The sequence below is a fragment of the Balaenoptera physalus genome (genome assembly GCF_965194825.1).
Source record: "Balaenoptera physalus genome assembly, chromosome: 18".
NCBI classification, from domain to species: domain Eukaryota; kingdom Metazoa; phylum Chordata; class Mammalia; order Artiodactyla; family Balaenopteridae; genus Balaenoptera; species Balaenoptera physalus.
The window spans coordinates 81,704,603-81,727,031 of record NC_138899.1 but is presented as its reverse complement, the minus strand read 5'-3'; the positions used below and the strand labels follow the sequence as shown (position 1 = coordinate 81,727,031).

The window sequence follows — 22,429 nt, the reverse complement described above, 5'->3', positions numbered from 1 at the left end:
GTCCTTATCTCCAGTTCTAGTTTCTCACCCAAACTCCATGCATCTCCAGCCAGCTGTGTGTTTCCACTTGGAGGCTTTGCATGCTAGACACTCAACAAATTATGCTTGTCACCTTCCGCCTGTACCCAAACTTGCTCCAAATTAATATCTTATCCCAAATTTTCTATTTTTCTATGCCGTAACCATTTTACTTGTCATCCTTTTGGAAGCCATCTTTAACTTTCTCCTTTCCAAATATCTAGTGAGTCACCAAGGCCTATTACTCTTGTTTCAGAATATCTAACTTTACGTTTCTGTTATCACTAATACCTTGCATCGGAACAATTGTACCAACCTCTGAATTGGCCTCCATGATTCTCGTTTATCCCTCCCCCGTCTTTCTTGCATGCCACTAATTTTCCTTAAATACTTCATTAGTTAGATGGACTACTTCATCTAACTTTGCTCAGAAACTTTCCATGCATCTCTATTTTCTGCTTCTCGAGTGTAGGTCTCAGCTTGCCTTTTGGGGTTCTTTACATCTGCCACATCCTCCGTGTCCACTGTGCTTCAGCACTCACGATAGAGTTTCCCCACCACGTGCCTTCCTTCACGGCTTTCTGGTTTCTAGAAGGCTTTCTTCTGCTTCTCTCTGTGTAGGTAACCCACCTGTCTTTCTTTCTTTTTTTTTTTTTTTTTTTTTTTTGCGGCTTGCAGGATCTTAGTTCCCCGACCAGGGATTGAACCCGGGCCCTGGCAGTGAAGGCGCTGAGTCCTAACCACTGGACCACCAGGGAAGTCTCCCCACCTGTCTTTCAAGATCTAGTTCATAAGTGCTTTTTTCATGGAAACTTCCGGCTCTCAGAGCTCTCACTTTTCTGAACTCCCCTAATGCCAGCAGGTGGCGCCCTGCAGTTAACAGTCCTAAGTCAGTCACCAATTGTGGGGTAACTGTTTTCTCCCTCCAGTAGACAGGAAGCTTAGGTTACGTGTTGGTTCGTTGCAAATGATCAGAGAAGAACCAGATTATGTGCTGCAACTATTTATCTCTTGATTCGCAGAAAGCCGTGGTTGGAGACGCCTCAGAAACTGCTCTTTTGAAATTCTCGGAGGTCATCTTGGGTAACGTGATGGAAATTAGGAAAAGAAACCGCAAAGTAGCTGAAATACCTTTTAACTCGACCAACAAATTTCAGGTGAGTGTTTCGTCACAAATGAATCTTTATCATCACTAGAACGGCATTTCCACCTGTGTAAGTATCCTTTAGTTAATATGTATTGTGAATGACACTTGACTTCAAAAATAGTCCTCAGAGATGCAGGGCCTGGATGTCTGGTAAACCCAGAACAGGTTTCCCTGAAGTAAGTACAGAAAAAGAACGGTGAAGGTCCTGCCGTTCCCACGCATGATCCGTCTGTGTGACGTGCACACTCACATGCGCACAGACGCACCAGCACCCGCACTGGGTAATTTCGGCCAAGGAGGGGCAGCGGCCACATCCCAAAGGACGAGAGAAGGGTGGGGCGTGGGCAGAAGCGGCGCTGCCCCTCGTCTGTGTCAGGCACTTTACGTGCTTTGCCTCATTTAATCCTCATGATAAGCCTGTGAGGTGGGACCAAGTAACGGCCAACTGAAGGGTGAGGAAACAGGCCTTAGAAAGCGCTGAGGTGACAGAGTCACACAAGCATCGAAGTGGCGCAAGCAGTTTTCACACCTCTGACTCCTGCGTCCACAGCACAGAGTGTGGGCGGTTCAGCTCAGGCCATGTTGGTAAGCCTTGCCCTGCGTGAAGACCACTGAGCACCCGCCACGCTGCTTTCCCGTTCTGCCCCACGGGCGGTGCATGGGCATCTCCTCTCCCCCGTGGCTCAGGAGGAGAAGGGCGATCCTTGCCTAGCTGTCACCCCTCATGCCAGGGGTGCCCAGCACTCAGGTTAGGACAAAGGACAGTTTCTAGCCCACGGTGCTGCTGGCACAGGTGGGATTCCCTGTAGACTCCAAAGCTGAGAGTGGGGCATCGTGACTTGGTCTTTGCATAACAGTAAATTATATAAATAGGATAACCATGTTTGTGTACAAGTTTCTGGTGATTACCCACACATTTTCTTTTTTTTTTTTTTTTTAATTTATTTATTTATTTATTTTTGGCTGCTTTGGGTCTTTGTTGCTGCTCGCGAGCTTTCTGTACTTGCAGCGAGTGGGAGCCACTCTTTGTTGCGGTGCACGGGCTTCTCATTGCGGTGGCTTCTCTCGTTGCGGAGCACGGGCTCTAGGCGCGCGGGCTTCAGTAGTTGTGGCTCGCGGGCTCAGTAGTTGTGGCTCGCGGGCTCTAGAGTGCAGGCTCAGTAGTTGTGGCTCGCGGGATCTAGAGTGCAGGCTCAGTAGTTGTGGCCCACGGGCTTAGTTGCTCCGCGGCATGTGGGATCTCCCCGGACCAGGGCTGTAACCCGTGTCCCCTGCATTGGCAGGTGGATTCTTAACCACTGAGCCACCAGGGAAGTCCCACCCACCCACACATTTTCTTTGGAAGGAATTTAGGACTGGAAAATAACTGTGGAGCAGACATCTTTGTGGATGATTGACCAGTAAAAAATCATGGTTAGCAAAACAGACAACTAACCAAATGTATGACGTAAAATGTAGAGGAAATTCGATCTCTGTTCAAAACATAGTGAAAATAGAATGAGTAGCAATTCTAAAATAATAATAGTAACAATACCTATCATGTGCTAATTTACACACTTCTCACAACAATTCTGTTAGGCAGTAGAGAAGGAGGAAACAGGACACAGCCAGCGAGGGCCAGAGCCAGGACTCAGGCAGACCCAGGGGACCATGCTCTTAGGACTGGGCAGGATGGCCTTCCAACCATGACTGAGACTTAGAGTCGCCCGGGGCTCCGTCTTCTCCAGGGAAGGCTTCCTCGTCGTGTGAGATGTGAGGAAAAGCGGGTTCTGTGAGGCCTCGTGTGCAGAATGATGAGGGAGAAGGGGACTCCCCACTAGAGAGTTGGTCTAGAAAGGAGAGGGTCCTTCAGAAGCGGCCAGAGGGCCTCTGGGATGCTGTTAGTGCCATTTTGTATCCACACACGAGCAACACTCAGCACTAAGCAAGGTGGCTGGGGGTCATGACCTTGGAGGGTTTCTGGGGCATCGTTCAACCGAAGGAAACAAAGTAGACAGTCTTAGAATAGCAGTTCCCCAAACTGAGACTGGTCCATTAAAATATTTTCCATAGTTTATGGCAAATTGGAAAATTAGGACAATATTTTATAAAATTTTATATGGAGATGAAAGTATTGAATTTAGAAGATTATCCTTTATGTCCTGCATGGTTAGGGCAGGGACTCTGGGGCCTGCTGGCCAGAATTCAGGTCCCAGCTCAGCCCCCGGCTAGCGGTCCCTGAACTCTCTACACCTCAGATTCCTTCCTTGTAAAAGGCAGTAATCATGGTACCCATGGCCATAGTTTTGAGGGCAGTTTTGAGAATTAAATGAGTCCATTTAATTTCTGGGCACTCAGAACAGTATACACAATAAAAGTATTTATTATTCCTACTTTAAATGCTAAAATGCCCTACCTTTCAGAAAATGATAGTGACAGTAGATGGAGGTTTTTGGTTTGGTTGGTTAGTTGGTTTTTTTAACGTCGCTACTTGGCCATGTGAAAAAAAGCTGCAACCTTACGTTTGCCCTCTATGGTTTTTTTTTTTTTTTTTTTGTACTCATCTCTGATATCCAAAAGTCTATAAACTACGGGTTTAGAATCAACTGGTAGACCCAAAATGATAGAATTTTCCTTTGTAACTTACTCATTCTCTCCCAAACACTCCAACTTCCTGAAATTCTTTCCAGGGCTTACAAGGGTACCTGGTATAAAATAAGGTCTAGACTTAGCCACTTTATTATTGTCTATAAATTTTTTCACATTTTTCCCGATTATCTTATTAGGGTGCATCTAGAAGTAGAATTGTGAGGTCAAAGGGTAATGATGATAAAGTTGTGATTCCTGTTACTTAGCTGTCCCCCCGGAGGCCCGTGCATGAGAGGCCGTCCTCACAGCCCTCGCGTCCTCTGTCACATCCAGGCAGTGACACTGCCCACGTGCCTGCCTGAGTGCAGGACGGCTCGGGTCTGCAGGGAGGGCAGTCAAGGCAGGAGGTGCGACAAGGCGGCTCCCAGCCCTCTGACCCCACGGTCGCCCCAGGAGATCGTGTTCAAGGCAGAAGCTTTCACAGGACGACAGCGCATCTGGCCTCCCTAAAGCAGCCAGTTTCTGTTTGAGAGACAGGCTGAGTTTCCCCCTGCGAGACACCCTGATTCAAATTCAGGGGGTCCCCCTGGGCTGGGACAGAGTCTAGCTCTCTGCATATTGCTTGGGCACAAAGTGGAAAGGACAGAATGCGCCTGCAGAGAACACTCGTTCTTTATAGATCAAGGACCAGTAGCCAACAGAGAAAGGGGTGTTTTTAATCTTGTCGTGTTGCTCATTTAAAGATCTGTCCAGTTCAAGCCCTCAGTAGTAAAGACGGTGTCATTGCCGGACGCCACACTGAACATGCTCGACCCCTTTCCCCTGCAGCTCTCCATACACGAGACAGACGACCCCAGTGACAGGCGTTTCCTCGTGGTGATGAAAGGGGCCCCCGAGCGGGTCCTGGAGAAGTGCAGCACCATCATGGTCAACGGCCAGGAGCAGCCTCTGGACAGGAGCACGGCCAAGGCCTTCCACACGGCGTACATGGAGCTGGGCGGCCTGGGGGAGCGCGTGCTGGGTGAGCAGAACCCTGATCCCGCCCGTGAGGCCCGCCGCTCTCTGCCGGCCCCTGGCACACGAGGAGACAGGCCTGTGATGTAGCGGAGTAGCTCTGGCGTCCACTTGAGTCATAAAGGAGAAATGGTCAACGTACAAGAGACACTGTGTGATGGATAGTGGGCGGGGCGGTCCCTTCCAGATCAGGGAAATCTGGGAAGTTAACCGTGGGAGGGGTCGCATTTCATTCTGGACCTGGAGTGAGGGAACTTGGAGGGAGGTAGGGAGCGCACTCATGCAGAGGGAACCTCGCGGGCCAGGGCACAGCGGTGGGAACGGATGGAGTGGCGCGCGCCTTGTCGAGGCTGCAGGTGGACGAGGTACCACGGTCCTGGGAAACAGGGCTAGAAGGGTCGTGTGGAGGTCGGCTTGCAGCGCCCTTCTTGGCGGGGACAGGAGCGGAGTGGGTCTCAGCAGGAGGTGCTGCCCTCACTCAGGCGAAAAGCGATTTGATCCCAGACAATGGGAACGTGAAGGTCACACACAGAGACTTTGTGGAGGCAGAATTGGTAAGACTTAGCAGCTAATTAGAGGGGAAAAGTAAGTTTAAAAAAAATGTTGACATTTCCCACTGAGCAGTTAGGGGAAAAGTACTGCCAGTAACTGAGAGAAGGGGGCGTTAGAGGTGGAAGGAACCTTAGAAGCACAGCCACCGTGGCAGAAGCCTGTCAGTGGCAACGTAAGGGGTATCACAGGACATGTTCTGCTGGGAGAATCGGGGGCCGACGAAACAGCAGCTCTGAACGACAGGGTGATGGATGGGCTCAAGGCAGCAGAAGTTCATACTGACGATAAGGCTCATTAAACATCGTGAAAGCTCTTGCCAGTAGAGATGGAATCTGTGGAATGTGTGTTTCTACAGGACATTTGAGTCTGTAAAGCAAATAAAATACATAAATGAGTTGATAATGCTTGAAGAGTGCCCCACAGCACCAGGTAGTCTTTCAAGGCGGGATTGCTGCCCGTCTGAGTTGCTCTAGGACCCTCACGTTTGACCTCTCCCTCACACGTGACTGAAGGCTGAACACCATGCCCTTCCCCTGATGCCCCAGTTCCTTCCCTGGTTTGTGCAGGAGCACACGCTGTTTTCTCTGCCGAAAAGGGCCTTCCCACCGCCCGTCCCCCGTTCTTTCCCCGGAAAACAGCCGGCTCCTTGCTCAAGAGTGAGCTCACATGACCTCCTTGGCGCAGTCTTTCCTGTTCTCGGGTGGTTCAATGTAGCCCTGCTCTGTGATGCTTGCCACGCTCCGGGCTCTTCATCTCTTTATGTCTGTCCCCCACTAAACTGCAACCTCTTGAGAAGTAAAGGCTGTCCACTTCTGGGCTTTCTGTTTCCAGAACATAACAGAGAACCTAATGCACACAGAGTAAATTATTTGGGGATGAAACATGTCTTTCCTAAAAACAACATGTGTTATGGAACTGAAGGAATTAAACAGTTCTGGTTAAACTCTAAAGTATTGTTAAAATACAAGGACTGAGGACTGAGGACAAAGGACTGAGAGTGTATGAAAATGTTCCTTCTTTCTTTCTTTTTTTTTTTTTGTTTCTTCTTTCTTGTGTCATTTCTTATCCTAGTTTCATTGACTCCCAAATTTATACCCATTTCAGGTTTCTGTCATCTCTACCTGCCAGCAGACGAGTTTCCAGCAACCTATTCATTTGATGTAGACACAATGAACTTTCCCACTTCCAACTTCTGTTTTGTGGGCCTCTTATCGATGATTGATCCGCCTCGGTCCACGGTCCCTGATGCGGTCACCAAGTGCCGGAGTGCAGGGATCAAGGTGGGACTTACACATTCCTGAATTAACAAGTCCTCCATTGATGTTGGATCCCTTTCTAGGAACATTTGTCATGGGAGAGTCAGTATTTAGGTCTCTTCAACTAAATGTCATAATTCCCCTTTTTTTAGTCTCCACTTTCACTGTACTAAGATTTCAGTAACTGTCCCATAAAAGCAAGGTGATTGTGTCTGTGTGGCATAAACCACAAGAGTAACTGCAGTGAGCAGAAAGCTGTGTCCCTGTGCCATGAGGTGGTCACATCTTGCCCTAGACTGTGATAGACAGTAATAGGTTTTATTACTTAATCTCGAGGTCCAGCTTCCATACTCCATTTCCCTCATGATATAAAAGCCAAAATATGAATTCCATTACCGTGTGAATTCCAAGGCTGTGGAGCGTCGTGAAGCTGCCCAAGGAGACATCCTGTCAGCCCTTTCACAGATAAAGTTATGTCCAAAGGAAAGGCTGGATGTCAGAGGAGGAAATGTAAGAAGCTTAGGAGCAAGGGTAGATCTAGTGGGATCAGTGTGCCCTTCAAGGACAGCTGTTTCTTTGACCTAAAGATCAAGGACGGCTCATTAGGGCAAACCATAGTCACCCCTAGCCGTGCTGTACGGGGCCGTGGTGGAGCAGGCGATAGCGAGCTGTCCCTGCTCGGGTACCTGAGTCCCTCACCGTCCACATGCCCTTCTCGTTGTTTGTGTCCTAGATCATCATGGTTACAGGCGATCATCCAATCACAGCCAAAGCTATTGCCAAGAGTGTAGGTATCATTTCCGCCAACAGTGAGACAGTGGAAGACATTGCAAAACGCCTCAACGTTGCTGTGGAGCAGGTTAACAGGCGGTGAGCTCGGAACCCCCCCCAGCAGAACTCGGGTTCTTAGCCACGGGACCCTGTTGCCTCTAAAGAGCTGTGCTGTGGGTGCAAAACCCCCTTCCTGCCAGACATCCTCTCAGGGTTATGCGAGGCTGCTTTACTCTCTAACGTATGTATCCATTCCTTCCTCAAAATTTGATTGAGCACCGAACACGTGCCAGGCATGGTACTGATACCCCGAGGGTAACCTGGATGCATGTCTTGTGTGAAATTTCAACCCAGTGAAGTAGATCTGAAAACTTCAGTGCCTACCTTAACGTGAAGAAACTGGAGCAAAGACTTTACAGGAAACTACCAGCCATTGATGCAGTTGTATAATCAGGAATATTGAGAACCCTTTGCGTTCCATGTGCCCTCCTAGTCTGCATCTTGCGTATTTATTCCGTTGGCTTCATAATGTGTAGCTATGGAAACATACTTCTCTTTGCTTTTTACTTGGTAGTAAATAGAATGGAAGCTTCGTAAGGAAAGACTGTTCTTCTTGTGTCTCCTAATTCTTTAAATCATGTTCATCCTTTAGTCCAGTCATCTGTCCATTTATTCTGTATTCTTTCAACAAATGATTGTTGAGTGCCTAGTGTGTACCAGGCACTGTGCCAGACACTGGAGCTATAGCAGAAACAGACCAGACACTCTCCCCACACTTGGGGAGCTTTCCATTGAGCCAGAGGGGAAGAAAAATAAATTAATTGTGATGTGGTAAGTTCAGTGAAGGACGCACAGGGACAAAGGAGCTGGCAGTGGGAGCCTGGACTGTTGATCATTTAAATGAGTCAAAGGCTCCAAAGTCTTAGTTTGAAAATTAGTGTCACTGGCTTTATTATACTTTCATGCATGTGGGGAAAAAAGGGAAAAACCAAAGAACCTCTTCTAGTTTACCCAAGCATTTATGCCTTTTAGGAACACAGAGCTGTCAGGTAGTGAGTTACTACCAGGGCAACAAATTACCAGTTAAGACAACCAAACAGTTGAACAGCCTCTGGGCACAGCAGCAATATCTGAAGTCTAAGGCTCTTCCACTGCTCCTTTGTGTAAATAGCATTCATCTATGAAGACAGGTTTGGAGCTTTTGTTTATCTGTTTTGATTTTTTAAATAGTAGGATTATACTTTTTCCTACAAGTTACCACACAGGAGAGAGGGGTGTATGTTTTGTGAATGTTTTCAATTGTCCACTTTATCAACTCCAGCTTCATGATCATAGAATAACTCTTTCTGCAGCTCTGGGGGAAAGGAAACACCCTTTCTTTCTTAACTTACTTTTATTTATATATATATATATTTTTTAATAAATTTATTTATTTACTTTTTTATTTATTTATTTTTGGCTGCATCGGGTCTTCATTGCTGTGCGCGGGCTTTCTCTAGTTGTGGCGAGCAGGGGCTACTCTTTGTTGCAGTGCATGGGCTTCTCATTGCGGTGGCTTCTCTTGTTGCAGAGCACAGGCTCTAGTGGTGCAGGTTTCAGTAGTTGTGGCACACGAGCTCAGTAGTTGTGGCTTGCAGGCTCCAGAGCGCAGGCTCAGTAATTGTGGCTCGTGGGCTTAGTTGCTCCGCGGCATGTGGGATCTTCCCGTACCAGGGCTTGAACCTGTGTCCCCTGCACTGGCAGGCGGATTCTTAACCACTGTGCCACCAGGGAAGCCCCATATATATACGTTTTCTTACCAGAATATAGGAAGACCTGTAGTTTGAGTCAAGTGCTAGAATTCCAATATTTAGCACCGATAGGAAAGAACAGACCTGAAAAAAAAGAAAAAAAGCTCAGAACTTTAAGAATGAAAAAGGCATGCAGTGTTTTGTACTTAAGGATGTTTAAGCTGAGATTGGAAGGCTGAAATGTGGAGTGTTCGCCAAGGGAAGGGAAGTCGATGTAGCAGGACGTGTGAGGCCTTTGTTGTGGAGAGTCGGGGGGCTCAGAACTGAGAAGCCCAGTGGGCTGCGGACAAGAGTCAGAGGGGACAGACGGCACGGGCTGCACCCAGCCCTGCAGACCGAGTAGGGATTCCGGGGTCTGCTCAAAGCACAGCGGAAGCCTCGGGAGAGTGTTCACAGGGGACAGCACAGTCAGATCTGCACACTCAGTAGTTTCTAGAACCTCACTTTTATAGTCAGCAGATAAAAGCTTTCCTCAAAGAAGACCTCAGTAAACTTTTCTCCCTGCATAGCTCATGGCATAGCAGACACTATAAATAGGAAATAAACAACAATAAAGAATTGTTACCCATGTGTTTAGGCATACGCTGGATTCTAGGACCCAAAACATACAAACAGGCAGTTTTTTTTTACCCTCCTTTTACTTGTTGAGTAAAGCATTGCCCCAGGAAGTACCACCTCTCACACATTCCTGGAAGGAAATGGCTAATTGGCTTTTTCCTACTGTTGAGTGACGCAAGGAAATGCCTTATTTGTCAGCCTTAGTTCACTGTCTTGAAATGAGACCAAAGTATCCCCAGTACCCACACGCCCGGTTATCCCACCAGAGGACTGGGTGTCAGGACTTTGGGTTCCAGGTAAAATCAAAGAGGTTCAGCCCACCTCCCGCCCAGAACAGTGTTTCAACCTTGGGCCTCAGCCAGTTCCTGCTGCCCTTCTAGGGACGCTAAGGCCGCTGTGGTGACCGGCACGGAGCTGAAGGACATGAGCCCGGCGCAGCTGGACGAGCTCTTAGCCAACCACTCGGAGATCGTCTTTGCCCGGACGTCCCCCCAGCAGAAGCTGATCATCGTGGAGGGCTGTCAGAGGCAGGTGGGTGGACACAGCGCTGGGGGAACCTTCCAGGTCTGTCACCATCCCGCAGGGGCATGCAGTGCTGAGCGCTGGGCCCCCATCCTCACCGCCCCACATCTCCACCCATCGGGGCTGGCTGTCTGCTCACTTTGGGGCCTTGCTGCAGGCTACCCAAGGGCCTTGCGACAGGGAAGTTTGGAGCTATGGGGGATGTGAGTGGACGCAGGACAGAAAGCGCAAAGCCGTAAGACAGGGTACCCACTGTCGCCTGCACACACACTGGGTTGTTTCCTTCCAGTTTTGTCGAGATCTAATCGACACACAGCACTGTATAAGTTTAAGGGGTGCAGCATAGTGATCTGACTTGCGTATGTCATGAAATGATTATCACAGTAAGTTTAATGAACAGCCGTCTCATATAGATACAAAATTAAAAAGAAAAAAAAATTTTTTCCTGTGATGGGGACCCTTAGGATGAATTCTCAACAGCTTTCCTGTAATGTTGTATGTTACATCCCCAGCACTCCTTGTAACTGGGAGTTCGTACCTTTGACCCCCTTCCTCCAGTTCCACCTCCCCTCACCCCCCCACCTCTGGTAACCACAAATCTGATCTCTTTTTTTATGTGTTTGTTTGTTTGTTTGTTTTTACGTATAATTGACCTACAATACTGTTAGTTCCTGGTGTGCAACATAATGATTTGATATTTCTTTACAATTCAAAATGATCACAACAATTTATTCGATTACCACCTGTCACCTTACAAAGATGTTACATATTGACTGTGTCTCCCATGATGTACATTTCACCCCTGCGACTCATTTATTTTGTAACTGAAAGTGTGTCTTCATCCCCCATGCTTGTTTCACTCAACCCCCCCACCCTCCCCTCTGGCAACCACCTGTTCTCTGTATCTATGACTGTTTCTGTTTTGTCACGTTTGTTCATTTGTTTTGTTTTGTAGATTCCGAATATAAGTAAAATCATACGCTATCTGTCTTTCTCTGACTTATGTCACTGAGCATAACACCCTCTAGGTCTATCCACGTTGTTGCAACTGACAAGATTTCATTCCTTTTTTTTATGGCCAGCATATTTACACACCACATCCTCTTTATCCATTCACCTATTCATGGGCATTTGGGTTCCTTCCATATCTTGACTATTGTAAATAATACTGCAATGAGCATTGTGGTGCATGTATCTTATCTAATTGGTGCTTTTGTTTTCTTCAGAAAAATACCCAGAAGTGGAATTGCTGGATCCACTGGTAGTTCTATCTTTAAATTTCTGAGGAACCTCCATACTGGTTTCCACAGTGTCTGCACCAATTTACAGTCCCATCAACCGTGCACAAGGGTTCCCTTTCTTCCATATCCTCGCCAACACTTGTTATTGGTTGTCTTTTTTTTTTTTAAGTCTTTATTGAATTTGTTACAATATTTCTTCTGTTTTATGTTTTGGTTTTTTGGCCACGAGACACGTGGGCTCTTACTTCCCCAACCAGGGATCGAACCCGCACCCCGTGCACTGGAAGGCGAAGTCTTAACCACTGGACCGCCAGGGATGTCCCTGGTTGTCATTTTGATAATAGCCATTCTCACAGGTGTGAGATGGTACATCACTGTGGCTTTGATTTGCATTTTCCTTATGGTCAGTGGTATGGAGCATGTTTTCATGTGCCTGTTGCCCACCTGTATATCTTCTTTGGAGAAATGTCTATTCAGGTTCTCTGTCCATTTTTTAATTGGATTGTTTATTTTTTTAATGTCAGGTTGTATGAGCTCTTTGTATAGTTTGGATATTAACCCCTTGTTGGATATATCATTTGCAAATATCTTCTCCCATTCAGTAGGTTGCCTTTTTGTTTTGCCGATAATTGCCTTTGCTGTGCAAAAGCTTTCTGGTTTGATATAGTCCCACTTCTTCACTTTTGCTCTTGTTTCCCCTGCCTGAGAAGAGAGATCCAAAAAAATATTGCTAAGACTGATGTCAAAGGTGTACTGCCTATGTATCCTTCTAGGAGTTTTACGGTTTCATATCTTATATTTACATTTAAGTCTTTAATCCATTTTGAGTTTATTTTTGTATATGGTGTGAGAAAGTGGTCCAGTTTCATTCTTCTGCATGTAGCTGTCCAGTTTTCCCAACATCATATATTAAAGAGGCTGTCTTTCCTCCATTGTATATTCTTGCCTCATTTGTTGTAGATTAATTGCCCACATTAGTGTGGGTTTGTTTCTGGGCTCTCTGTTCTGTTCCATTGATCCATGTGTCTGTTTTTTGTGCCAGTACCATACTGTTTTGATTACTGTAGCTTTGTGGTATAGTTTGAAATCAGGAGGTGTGATACCTCCAGCTTTGGTGTTTTTTCTCAAGATTATTTTGCCTATTTGGGGTCTTCTGTGGTTCCATACAAATTTTATAATGACTTATTCTACTTCTGTGAAAAATGCCATTGATATTTTGATAGAGATGGCATTGAGTCTGTAGATTGCCTTGGGTAGTATGGTCATCTTAACAATATTATTCCAGTCCAGGAACACAGTATATCTTTTTATCTGTTTGTGTCATCTTCAGTATCTTTCATCAGTGTCTTATAGTTTTCCGAGTACAGGTCTTTTACCTCCTCATTTAAATTTATTCCTAGGTATTTTATTCTTTTTGATGCGATTGTAAGTGGGATTGTTTTCTTCGTTTCTCCTGAGAGCTCATTGTTAGTGTATAGAAATGCAACAGATTTCTATTTACTAATTTTGTATTTATTCGTTCTAATAGTTTTCTGGTGGAGTCTAGGATTTTCTTTGCTTAGTCTCAGGTCATCTGCAAACAGTGACAGTTTCATTTCTTCCTTTACAATTTGGATTCACATTGGTTTTAATTATTCACACACATCTTGTTTGGAGCTTGTTGCTCTTGCTTCTGGGATTTCCTGTCTTCATCTTTCCCCCCAAACCCAAAGCGGGCCTTCATTTTGGCTCTGGCTGACCTCGCAGCCTCAAGACAAAGGGAGTGGGTGGCCCCTGCCCAGGCTGCTCACTCACCTCCTCTTGGGGTCCCCACAGGATGCTATTGTCGCTGTGACAGGGGACGGAGTTAACGACTCCCCGGCTCTAAAGAAGGCAGACATCGGGATCGCCATGGGGATAACGGGTTCTGATGCAGCCAAAAGTGCAGCCGACATGGTCTTGCTGGATGACAACTTCGCGTCCATCGTCACAGGGGTGGAGGAAGGTGAATGGGGTCTCAAGGGGTCTTAGCGAGGGCTGGGGCCACCTGCGAAATCAGAAACGAGTCCTACAAGGAGAAACGTAACGTCTTTGCCTAGGTCGCCTGATCTTTGACAACCTAAAGAAGACTATCGCGTACACCCTGACCAAGAACATCGCTGAGCTCTGCCCCTTTCTGATCTACATCATTGCTGGGCTTCCCCTGCCCATTGGCACCATTACTATCTTGTTCATCGACTTGGGCACAGACATAGTAAGTAGCCCTAAAGGGAACAGCGTCTGATAACTTCCCCAGGTGATGGAAACTTCAGAGTCATTACCTTCAAGAGCAAGAGATGCACTAAATCAATGTCTCTCAAACCTCGACCTGATGGGGCCTGAAGTTCTGCCTTTCTGACAAGCTCTTAAGTGATGCCGAGTCTGCAGGTCCACCAACCACACTTCAAAGCAAAAGACTAGAGAGATCTGTCATATGTTTGAACATTAAAACCACTGCACTCCATATAAGAACTTTTCAAGACATAATTTCTTCACCATTCCAAAAATGCATGCCATTGGTCAGTTTCGGCTCACATGCCTCCCTTTTCTTTTGAGAAGATGCAGATGTCACCAAAGTAGTCCCTGTACTGCTGGGGGGCCCAGTGGCTGAAGTGATAACCCACAGCTGCCCCTTGTTAAGTAAAAGAATCTGTGACCTGGAAGCCCCTCACCAAACACAGTAAGAAGTAGCCATGATTAACACTCTGTAAAGCTGCACATTGACCTACAGTCACGTCACCTAAACCCTCTCCCCTTCTAGGACGAATCCCTTTAAGAAAGCTTTGTGGCGGTTATTCCCATGGCTCTGGCTTACACAGGGGACAGGCCGCGAGCAGAACTCATAGCCCTGCAAGTTGCCGCCCCTCCCTCGTCTCATAGGACACCTGCAGGGCACCTCCACGCTGCAGGGGGCTGGGGGTATCTTTATCTTAGTGAGGAGCTGAGGCCCCAGAGCCTGCAGTCAGATCACTTTCCAGGCCGTTGAACTTTGCTCATTTTCTCCACTCTAGTGGTTCTTCCAGACATCACCGGGGAACTGGTTAGAAATGCAGATTCTCTGCCCTTCAGGGGGGAGGACCTGTGAGGGAACCGCTGGTCAGTGGCGGGGCAAAGCGGGAGAGGACAGAAGCAGAGGAAAGTGCTTTATAACTAGCATTGTTTAGAGCTGGAAGCGCAAGGCAATGATCAGAAGCAGACTGATTCTGAAATTCTCTACGGACGCCGCACCCCGTGGCCTGCACCCTGGAGAGACCAGTTCCCTAACCCCACTGCCACACCCCGGCCCCTGGCTGTGCTGCCCACGTTCCCTTCTGTCATAGCGTTTCAGGGCCGGGCCTCACGGGGTCTCTCTCCCTCTAGATTCCCTCCATCGCCCTGGCTTATGAGAAAGCTGAAAGTGACATTATGAACAGGAAGCCTCGCCACAAGAAGAAGGACAGACTGGTGAACAAGCCACTTGCCGTGTACTCCTACCTGCACATTGGTGCGAGGAGGGGCCGCCCAGAGAAGTCTTTTTGCCTTGTGGGGCGGGGTTGGGACGTGAGGAGGCACCCAGAGGAGAATGAGGTCGGGGCAGTTCTGAAGTCATTACAGAACCTCTTCTGTTCTTTCAGGCCTCATGCAGGCCCTGGGAGCTTTTGTTGTATATTTCACCGTGTACGCACAGGAGGGCTTTCGACCCAGCACTCTCCTTAACCTCCGGGTGGAGTGGGAAAAGGGCTACGTCAACGACTTGGAAGACAGCTACGGACAAGAGTGGGTAAGGGCGGGGCCTCCAGCAGTGTCCTCCCGGGAAGGCCGGAAGGGGACAGAGCAGGTGACAGCTTTCTCGGTTGACAGGGCTTGCGGGCCCCTTGGTCACAGCGGTTTGCCTCTGTCGGGGCTCAGCTCACCTCTCGAGTTAGGTGCCTAGAGCTCACCTTTTCACATTAGCTTTGCGATAGGTGTGTAAGAGTGACCAGCCGACAGTGCCACAGCTGGGCCAAATCCATTAAGTTAGCGTCTTTTCCTACCCACCAGGTTAAAGGAAAAAAGGGTTTCTTTCCAAACACAAGGAGGTGATCCTCCCTCAGTCTTGGTGAGGGGGAAAGAGAGTAGAGGCTTACAGAAATGGGCTGATGCCTCCCTAAAGTTTCCATCTGGGACCTCATGGTCTTCTCTTTCTCTGGCCGTTGACAGACAAGCTACCAGAGGAGATACCTAGAATGGACGGGCTACACTGCGTTCTTTGTGGGCATCATGATCCAGCAAATAGCAGATCTGATCATCAGGAAAACCCGGAGGAATTCCATCTTCCAGCAGGGTCTCTTCAGGTACTGCCGGCATCCACCCTCGTGCTTCAGCCCGGGCCTCTGCTGCCGGGATGGTGAGGCGTTGACTGCGCTGGGTGCGTGGGGCTGAGCCCGGGAGTTCAGAATCTGTTCGCCTTTGTGTCTTACAGAAATAAAGTCATCTGGGTGGGGATTGCCTCGCAGGTTATCATCGCGTTAATCCTCTCCTACGGCCTCGGGAGTATCGTGGCCCTGAACTTCACGATGCTCCGGTGAGGTTCCCTTCAACAGTGGGGAGGGAGGAGCGAGCCCCGACCTGCTGTCACGGCCTAAATAATCACTAGGGTTCCAGAGGCTCTTTCCCCTCAAGTCTTTCGAAGGAGATAAAATGGAACCGGTTTTATATTCAGTCTGAGTCTTTGACCTGCTAGTTTTTTCCAGAAGAGGAGGTGGGTTTTCCATCCCTCACCATCCCATCTCTACCCTCGTCCGGCGGATCGCTTCCTAGGCAGGCGTTGTTTCTAGTGGCCACAGTCCAGTGCGGTTTCACGTTGTGTGACACAGTGGAGTCGTTCTCCCCAGTGAGGCAGGGAAGTGAATGGGAAGCTCGGCCGCCTGTGGGGCGGGCCCCCCTCTCGGTGCGTGGGTCTCACCTCCCTCCCTCTGCCCCCTCCCAGGCCTCAGTACTGGTTCGTGGCTGTACCACACGCTGTTCTGATCTGGGTGTATGACGAGGTGCGGAAACTTGCCATCAGACTCTACCCTGGAAGTAAGTAGTAGTATGATTTGGGGGACTCTGCCTAGTGCAACAGAATCCCCTCCGTTTCTAGCTTACTGTTTTCTACCTCTACAGGCTGGTGGGATAAGAACATGTACTATTAAGACCACCTTACTTCCCGAGCCCCCAGCTGCACGTCAGAATGTTCTTCATCTTCCGGCCGCCAGCTGGGCGATTGCAGCCGTGGGGACATCGTCAGAACGCGTTTAAGAAATGACAGAACTGTAGGAAAGATACTCACTAATGTTTTGTAATGTAAAGCAGAGATTTAACTGTTTATACATGATTTTAATTTATATATCTGTCTCCTTATTTTAAAATATGTGAATTTCAAGGTAACGGTGTAGGGAAGCATGGCATGTTTATATGTATGTAAAGGTCAGTCATGTTAGATAATCTCCGGTAATCCAGACATCTGCTGGGGTCTCGCTGTCCCTTAATTCTAGACAGGACTGCTCAAACCTCCATTCCTCACTCTATTAAAAGTCCAGCGACCTCCCTAAGATTCCTGTGAATTCCCAGGGAATTTATTACTTCACAGTCACCTTGCTCAGAAAAGGCTAATTCAGCTAGAGGTTTGCAAGGGATGAAGCGATGGCACGTTTACATCACAGCAACTTGGACAACCTCAGTTTGACCCTGAGGCATGCTGAAAGGTCCGCATCCCACCTCTCAGCTCCTGGCGGTCCTTTGATGCCCTCCCTCCTCCCGAGCTGCCCACCCTGACCACCAGCTCCAAAAGGGAGCTCCCGGGGCGTTGGCATAGGCTAGCTCCAGGTGCTCCCCTGGCCCAAAGGGGTTTGCATTTACCAGGACTCATCCTCGGTGGAGGACCATGGTGACTTAACACGTAATATTTATTTCTTGTAAGACAGTCGCAAAGCACTCTGCAGCACTAATTTTATGTTTCACGCTTTAATTTAGGTTTATTCATGTGTAACATGTGTGCTCACACCCATATTGACACCCCAGAGTGGCCTCGTTTTTAAGTAAAAGATGTTTTATAAAACTAGGCCTGAGAGTGGTGTTCTAACTAATTTGAGTTTGTCTAAAATGCACAGCATAGGACAGAAAAAAATGAGATGTGATTTCAATTTTCTTTTTTTTTTACTTCTTCTGGTCATTTTACTTTTCCATGGAAGGTCTGAACTCTTCCCTCACCAACATCGCTGCTTTGTCCCCTCTCTGACGTGCGCACACTTTTAAGGCAGAATTTCTGTGGAAGGGTCTGTGGAAGGGTCTGTCAGCAGCAGCGCGCGAGAGAAAGCTGTTTTCACAGCCTTTCCGTCATCAGCTGCACGCCCAGCACAAACTGATTTGACAGGATGACACTTGGTAAGCTTTTCCCATTCAGTAGCTGCCCCTCCACCTCTTCTCCATCGTTCACGCAGGCAAGGACATTCCGCTGCTCACGGCGCTAGGTGGTGTCTCTGGAGCAGGAAAAGGGAGTCTGGGAGCCATGGTTCTCTGCCGTGTTCTCAGGGCCATCATTGTGACTTCATGTAAATAGATTATAATGTACTGTGTCACTGTGTATATTTAAGTTAAAATAATGTATTTAATCTCGAGGGTTTTAATCTCTGTCTTCAGCCACAATTATCACTAGACTAATCTGACGTTAGTAATTCAGTGAACCGGAACCCTTTCCAGGCAGCGTCATGACGGCCTTCTCTTTCCAGTCCTGGCAGGGCAGTAATGCTTCCTAAACTTCAACTAAGAATAATCTGTCCTCACTCTTTTCCCTGCCAGGCTGTCCAAGTGCCCCTAGCTGTGATGGCTGGCAGCTCATGGTCCTGCCAGAGCCAGTGGGAGAAGGCTGTAAATAGAGCACAAAGCTGTAAGGGGTTTATGGTGGGTTGGATTACACTTGAGAGGAGTTAAATTTGAAGTAGAAGTCTCTTCACAGCAGGAACCCTGTCTGGAATAACTTTCATATTGTACGTACCTACCCTCGCAAAAAGCTGACACTCAAATGTTTGTGAAATGAATAAACAACATATTTAAGGAATCACAGAAATTATATCAAGTAGCTTGATTAAGTTTTAGACAGAAAAGAGGCAATAAAATCTCATATCAGAGGGTTTTTGTTTTGTGTTGTTTTAGAGAGACTGCTTCATTGACCCACTAAGGCCTAGACACTTTTTAGAAAAAATAACAGTTAATTTAAATCTAATTGGTGTGGCAGAGTAACTCAGAGATACAGAGATGAGGCTGGATTTATAGAGCATTTTTTAAAACAATCTGTTTTATTCTGATTATAAAATTGTAACTCATTTTAGAAAATTTGGAATATCCAAGAGTAAAAAGAAAATTAAAACCACCGAGAATCTCACTACCTGGTTATATACCTAAACAAGAGTAGTTATTTCTTTAGGGTTTTTCTATACATATATTTATTTTTAGGCAGAATTGAAATATAAAGTTTTCCATTCTGCCTTTTTATTTAACATGGAGGGGCTATGGTTCTAATGACTCCACATTATTCCATGTTGAGAGTGCTTTTACCATATTCCCACTGTAGGGTGGCTCATCTATTTCCTACTGGTCATCCTTTTTTTTTTTTTTTTAAGGTTGCATCTTATCACTAAATCTTATACCACATCTCTCTTATTCTTTTCCATAAATTTATTTATTTTTGTTTATGATTTTTGGCTGTGTTGGGTCCTCGTTGCTGCGCACAGGCTTCTCTAGTTGTGGCGAGCAGGGGCTGCTCTTCATTTGCTGTGTGCGGGCTTCTCATTGTGGTGGCTTCTCTTGTCGCAGAGCATGGGCTCTAGAGCACACGGGCTTCAGTAGATGCAGTGCGTGGGCTCAGTAGTTGTGGCTCACAGGCTCTAGAGCGCAGGCTCAGTAGTTGTGGCACACGGGCTTCTCATTGTGGTGGCTTCTTGTCGCGGAGCATGGGCTCTGGAGCGCACAGGCTTCAGTAGATGCGGCACGTGGGCTCAGTAGTTGTGGCCCACAGGCTCTTGAACGTAGGCTCAGTAGTTGTGGTGCACGGGCTTAGTTGCTCCGCCGCATGTGGGATCTTCCCGGACCAGGGCTCGAACCCGTGTCCCCTGCGTTGGCAGGCGGATTCTTAACCACTGCGCCACCAGGGAAGCCCTATACCACATCTCTTATTATTTTATAATAGATTCCTCAAAATGGAATTAAGGGGTTAAGAGTATTTTTAAGGCTCTTGATAAATAGTGCCAAATTTATTTTCAGATAAGCTATAGCAATTTATATTCCTGCCAACAATAATAAAGTGAATATCTTGCCTGTCAATAGGATATGAAAGATCTGTCAACTATAAGAGATTTTTATTCATTCAGTGTCTGCCTTGCAGTCTGAGAAAACAGCAGGGACAAGACAGACTCATGGAACTAGTGCTCCAGGGGAGGGGCAGAAAAAGTATCATAACTTGCGATCAGGGTTTTAATAGGTGGAAAGAGGCTTAGACAGTTATCAGATGGGGCAGTGGGTGAGCCTCCTTTAAAGGGGTGGTCAGGAAAGTCCTTTCCGAGGTGAATGAGCACAGAGGAGAATTCCAGAAGGTGTGGCAGGAACAGGGATGCAGCAGGAAGACTGGTTCACCAGGCAGCTGGAGAAGCAGGTGGGAATCTTAGAGCACAGGGTCTCCCAGGGTTTCATTGCAAACACAACACCAGGCTGCTGAAGATTATTAACAAAGGCAGGGACTTGCTCCAGTTCACATGTTCAGGTCACTTTGGCTTCTGTGAGGAGGGTGGGAGCACGTCCAGGCAAGAATGGACACGAGCAGGTGAGTTAGGAGCAAGGGAAACGATGATTAGACTGAGCAGGTGGTGACAGGTGTGAGGCCCACACGTGAAGCCCTGGGCCCGTGTGTGTGAGTGTGTGTGTGTGTGTGTGTGTGTGTGTGTGTGTGTGTGTGTGTGTGTGTGTGTGTGTGTGTGTGTGTGATGTCTCCTAACAGGACAGTGTCAGCAGCTGGTAGTTATCAGATACCTATTATGCCCCGGGTGCTGTGATAACCTAAAAGCACCGTCTCCTTAATGCTCACAACAACCCCATCAGTTAGTAGTGCCAACCTTGCACGACTGTCCAGCATTGTCAGTTTCCCTCCACTAAAGCAGCTCAGCTTTAGAATCTGTGAGGTCGTGTCAGGAGAATCTGTGCTTGGACAGAAAACTGCACACTGCACAAAGCACACCCTTCAGGCATGCTTTGCAGATCCGAGGTTATGGAGAACTGATAGCAGCTCAGAATAGTCCGTGTCTGTGATATGCAAACACAAGGGACAGCCCTCCTTCCTCTGGAAAAGCCAGTTTTGCTGCACTTGCACAATCCTCTGGCATCTTCGACTCCAGATGAACGTGTGCCTCTCTGCTCCCTTGAACCACTTCTAGCAACTGCCTAGTTCCCACATGCGACTATGAGCGGAATAAATTTAACACTTGTTCATTTTATACCTGGATGGGAGCCATGATTTTACCTTTTCTTTGAAAATTATCCTTTCACACTGAAAAGAGAGGCAGAAAACCAGTATTTACTCCTTTCAGGGGCGCTGGGCCTTGACACAGACACCTGCCCGCTCCAGCTGCTGTGCAGGATGGGGGCTCCCCCCGCCGGCACCCTCGCAGGCTCCGGGGCCGGCTCTGTCCTGCACTTTCGCTTCAATGATGCTGCTTGTTCCGCTTCAGACCAGATCTCTGGGCGGGCTCCCTCTCCTCTGTCCCCATTCCTGGGTCCCAGCCCTCCCCACGACATACCAGAACCCAACTCAGGGGATTTTATCTTTTTGGTCCAGAGGTTCTAAGATAAAGTGTAATGGAAATTTAAGGCAAAAGCTTGATTCATTTTAAAGGGATAGAAACTCCCTTCTACGGACTTGTGAAGGTAAACTGAGATACTGTGGAGAAAAGTATTTTGTAAGCCCGAAAGTACTAGAATTTATTAGTTGGTGTTTTTGCCTACATTTTATATTTGCAACATGGGATTTCTTCCTCTTGCTTTCACTTCTCGACAAATGAAGCACCTGCAGGACAGGGCACGAGGCTGCAGGGTGCGAGCGGCGCTGAGGATGAGCAACGTGGTGCCGCCTCAGAGGAGGAACGGTGAGCCGGGAAAGGCAGACTGTAAATAAACTGGAGACGACTGGAGGCCACAGCAGAGGCACGGAGGGTTGTGGAGTTCAGGGGCCACCCTCAGGGGCCCAGCTCAAGTTTTACGAGGTGGGATTTCAGCAGCAGAGATGAGGGAGAGCCTCACAGGCACCGGGAAGGGAAGGGGCAGGGACCAGAGGTGCACACACGGGGGGCTGTGGTCACTGGCCCTGGAAGCCGGCGCCCTCGGGGCAGCTTCAAGCTCCGGGGGGAAGTGACAGTAGGGTGGAGACAGCTCCGCCCTCAGAGCCCCCGTGAGCCTGGGCCCATTACTGCCCCCTGTTGTCCCTGGGGGGCTGCGGTATCTGTGACCCAAACCCCTGAGAGGCAGAAATGAGCTTCCTTGTGCGGTTAACACCCTAACCCACGCACCCAGAGCCGGAGCAGGGATGGTAGAGCGTCCCCATAAATCGGGAGGCTGATGGCAAAGCCTGTCGGTCAGAAAGTGGCCATCCTCAGTGGCCTCCAGCCCTGCGGTGAGCCTCTGACCCCTCCTGACCTGTCCACACAGGCCCTGGTCGCCCAGCTCGGGGGCCTTGAGCTGGCTGCTTGCTCCACTGAGACGCCTTCTCCCAGACGCCCCCCGACCCCCAGCTCCTTCCCCTCCCACCCCTCCCGGGTCTCCTGACCAGCACCCCTTCTCCCCGACACTCCCCTCCCCTTCCCATCTTCCCTTTTCTCCATAGCAGATCCCAGCATCTGTCCTCACATTTTACAGCTGATCTGCTTTTAGCCTGGAGTGTAAGCTCCAGGAGGGCAGGGACTGCTCAGAAGAGGGCCTGCCTGGCACACAGTA

The 22,429-nt window shown here is 48.1% G+C and overlaps 2 protein-coding genes across 3 annotated transcripts in view; both read left to right on the top strand.

The window, feature by feature from the left end:
- ATP12A (ATPase H+/K+ transporting non-gastric alpha2 subunit) overlaps positions 1 to 18,582 on the top strand; it is a 28,947-nt gene extending 10,365 nt beyond the window's left edge. For both annotated transcript variants that reach the window (XM_082435098.1, XM_082435097.1), the window contains 13 exons: positions 1,041 to 1,175; positions 4,562 to 4,754; positions 6,404 to 6,579; positions 7,289 to 7,425; positions 10,055 to 10,205; positions 13,253 to 13,421; positions 13,516 to 13,670; positions 14,816 to 14,939; positions 15,070 to 15,215; positions 15,635 to 15,768; positions 15,897 to 15,998; positions 16,404 to 16,495; positions 16,580 to 18,582. In XM_082435098.1, coding sequence (XP_082291224.1) covers positions 1,041 to 1,175; positions 4,562 to 4,754; positions 6,404 to 6,579; positions 7,289 to 7,425; positions 10,055 to 10,205; positions 13,253 to 13,421; positions 13,516 to 13,670; positions 14,816 to 14,939; positions 15,070 to 15,215; positions 15,635 to 15,768; positions 15,897 to 15,998; positions 16,404 to 16,495; positions 16,580 to 16,608 — 1,743 coding nt within the window. In that variant the 3' untranslated portion in view covers positions 16,609 to 18,582. The remainder of the gene's footprint in view (positions 1 to 1,040; positions 1,176 to 4,561; positions 4,755 to 6,403; positions 6,580 to 7,288; positions 7,426 to 10,054; positions 10,206 to 13,252; positions 13,422 to 13,515; positions 13,671 to 14,815; positions 14,940 to 15,069; positions 15,216 to 15,634; positions 15,769 to 15,896; positions 15,999 to 16,403; positions 16,496 to 16,579) is intronic.
- A 100-nt stretch (positions 18,583 to 18,682) lies between these two features.
- Positions 18,683 to 22,429, top strand: part of RNF17 (ring finger protein 17) — a 131,319-nt gene continuing 127,572 nt past the window's right edge. Inside the window, exon 1 of the mRNA XM_082435065.1 lies at positions 18,683 to 21,585. Within this exon, the coding sequence (XP_082291191.1) occupies positions 21,462 to 21,585 (124 nt within the window). The 5' untranslated portion in view covers positions 18,683 to 21,461. The remainder of the gene's footprint in view (positions 21,586 to 22,429) is intronic.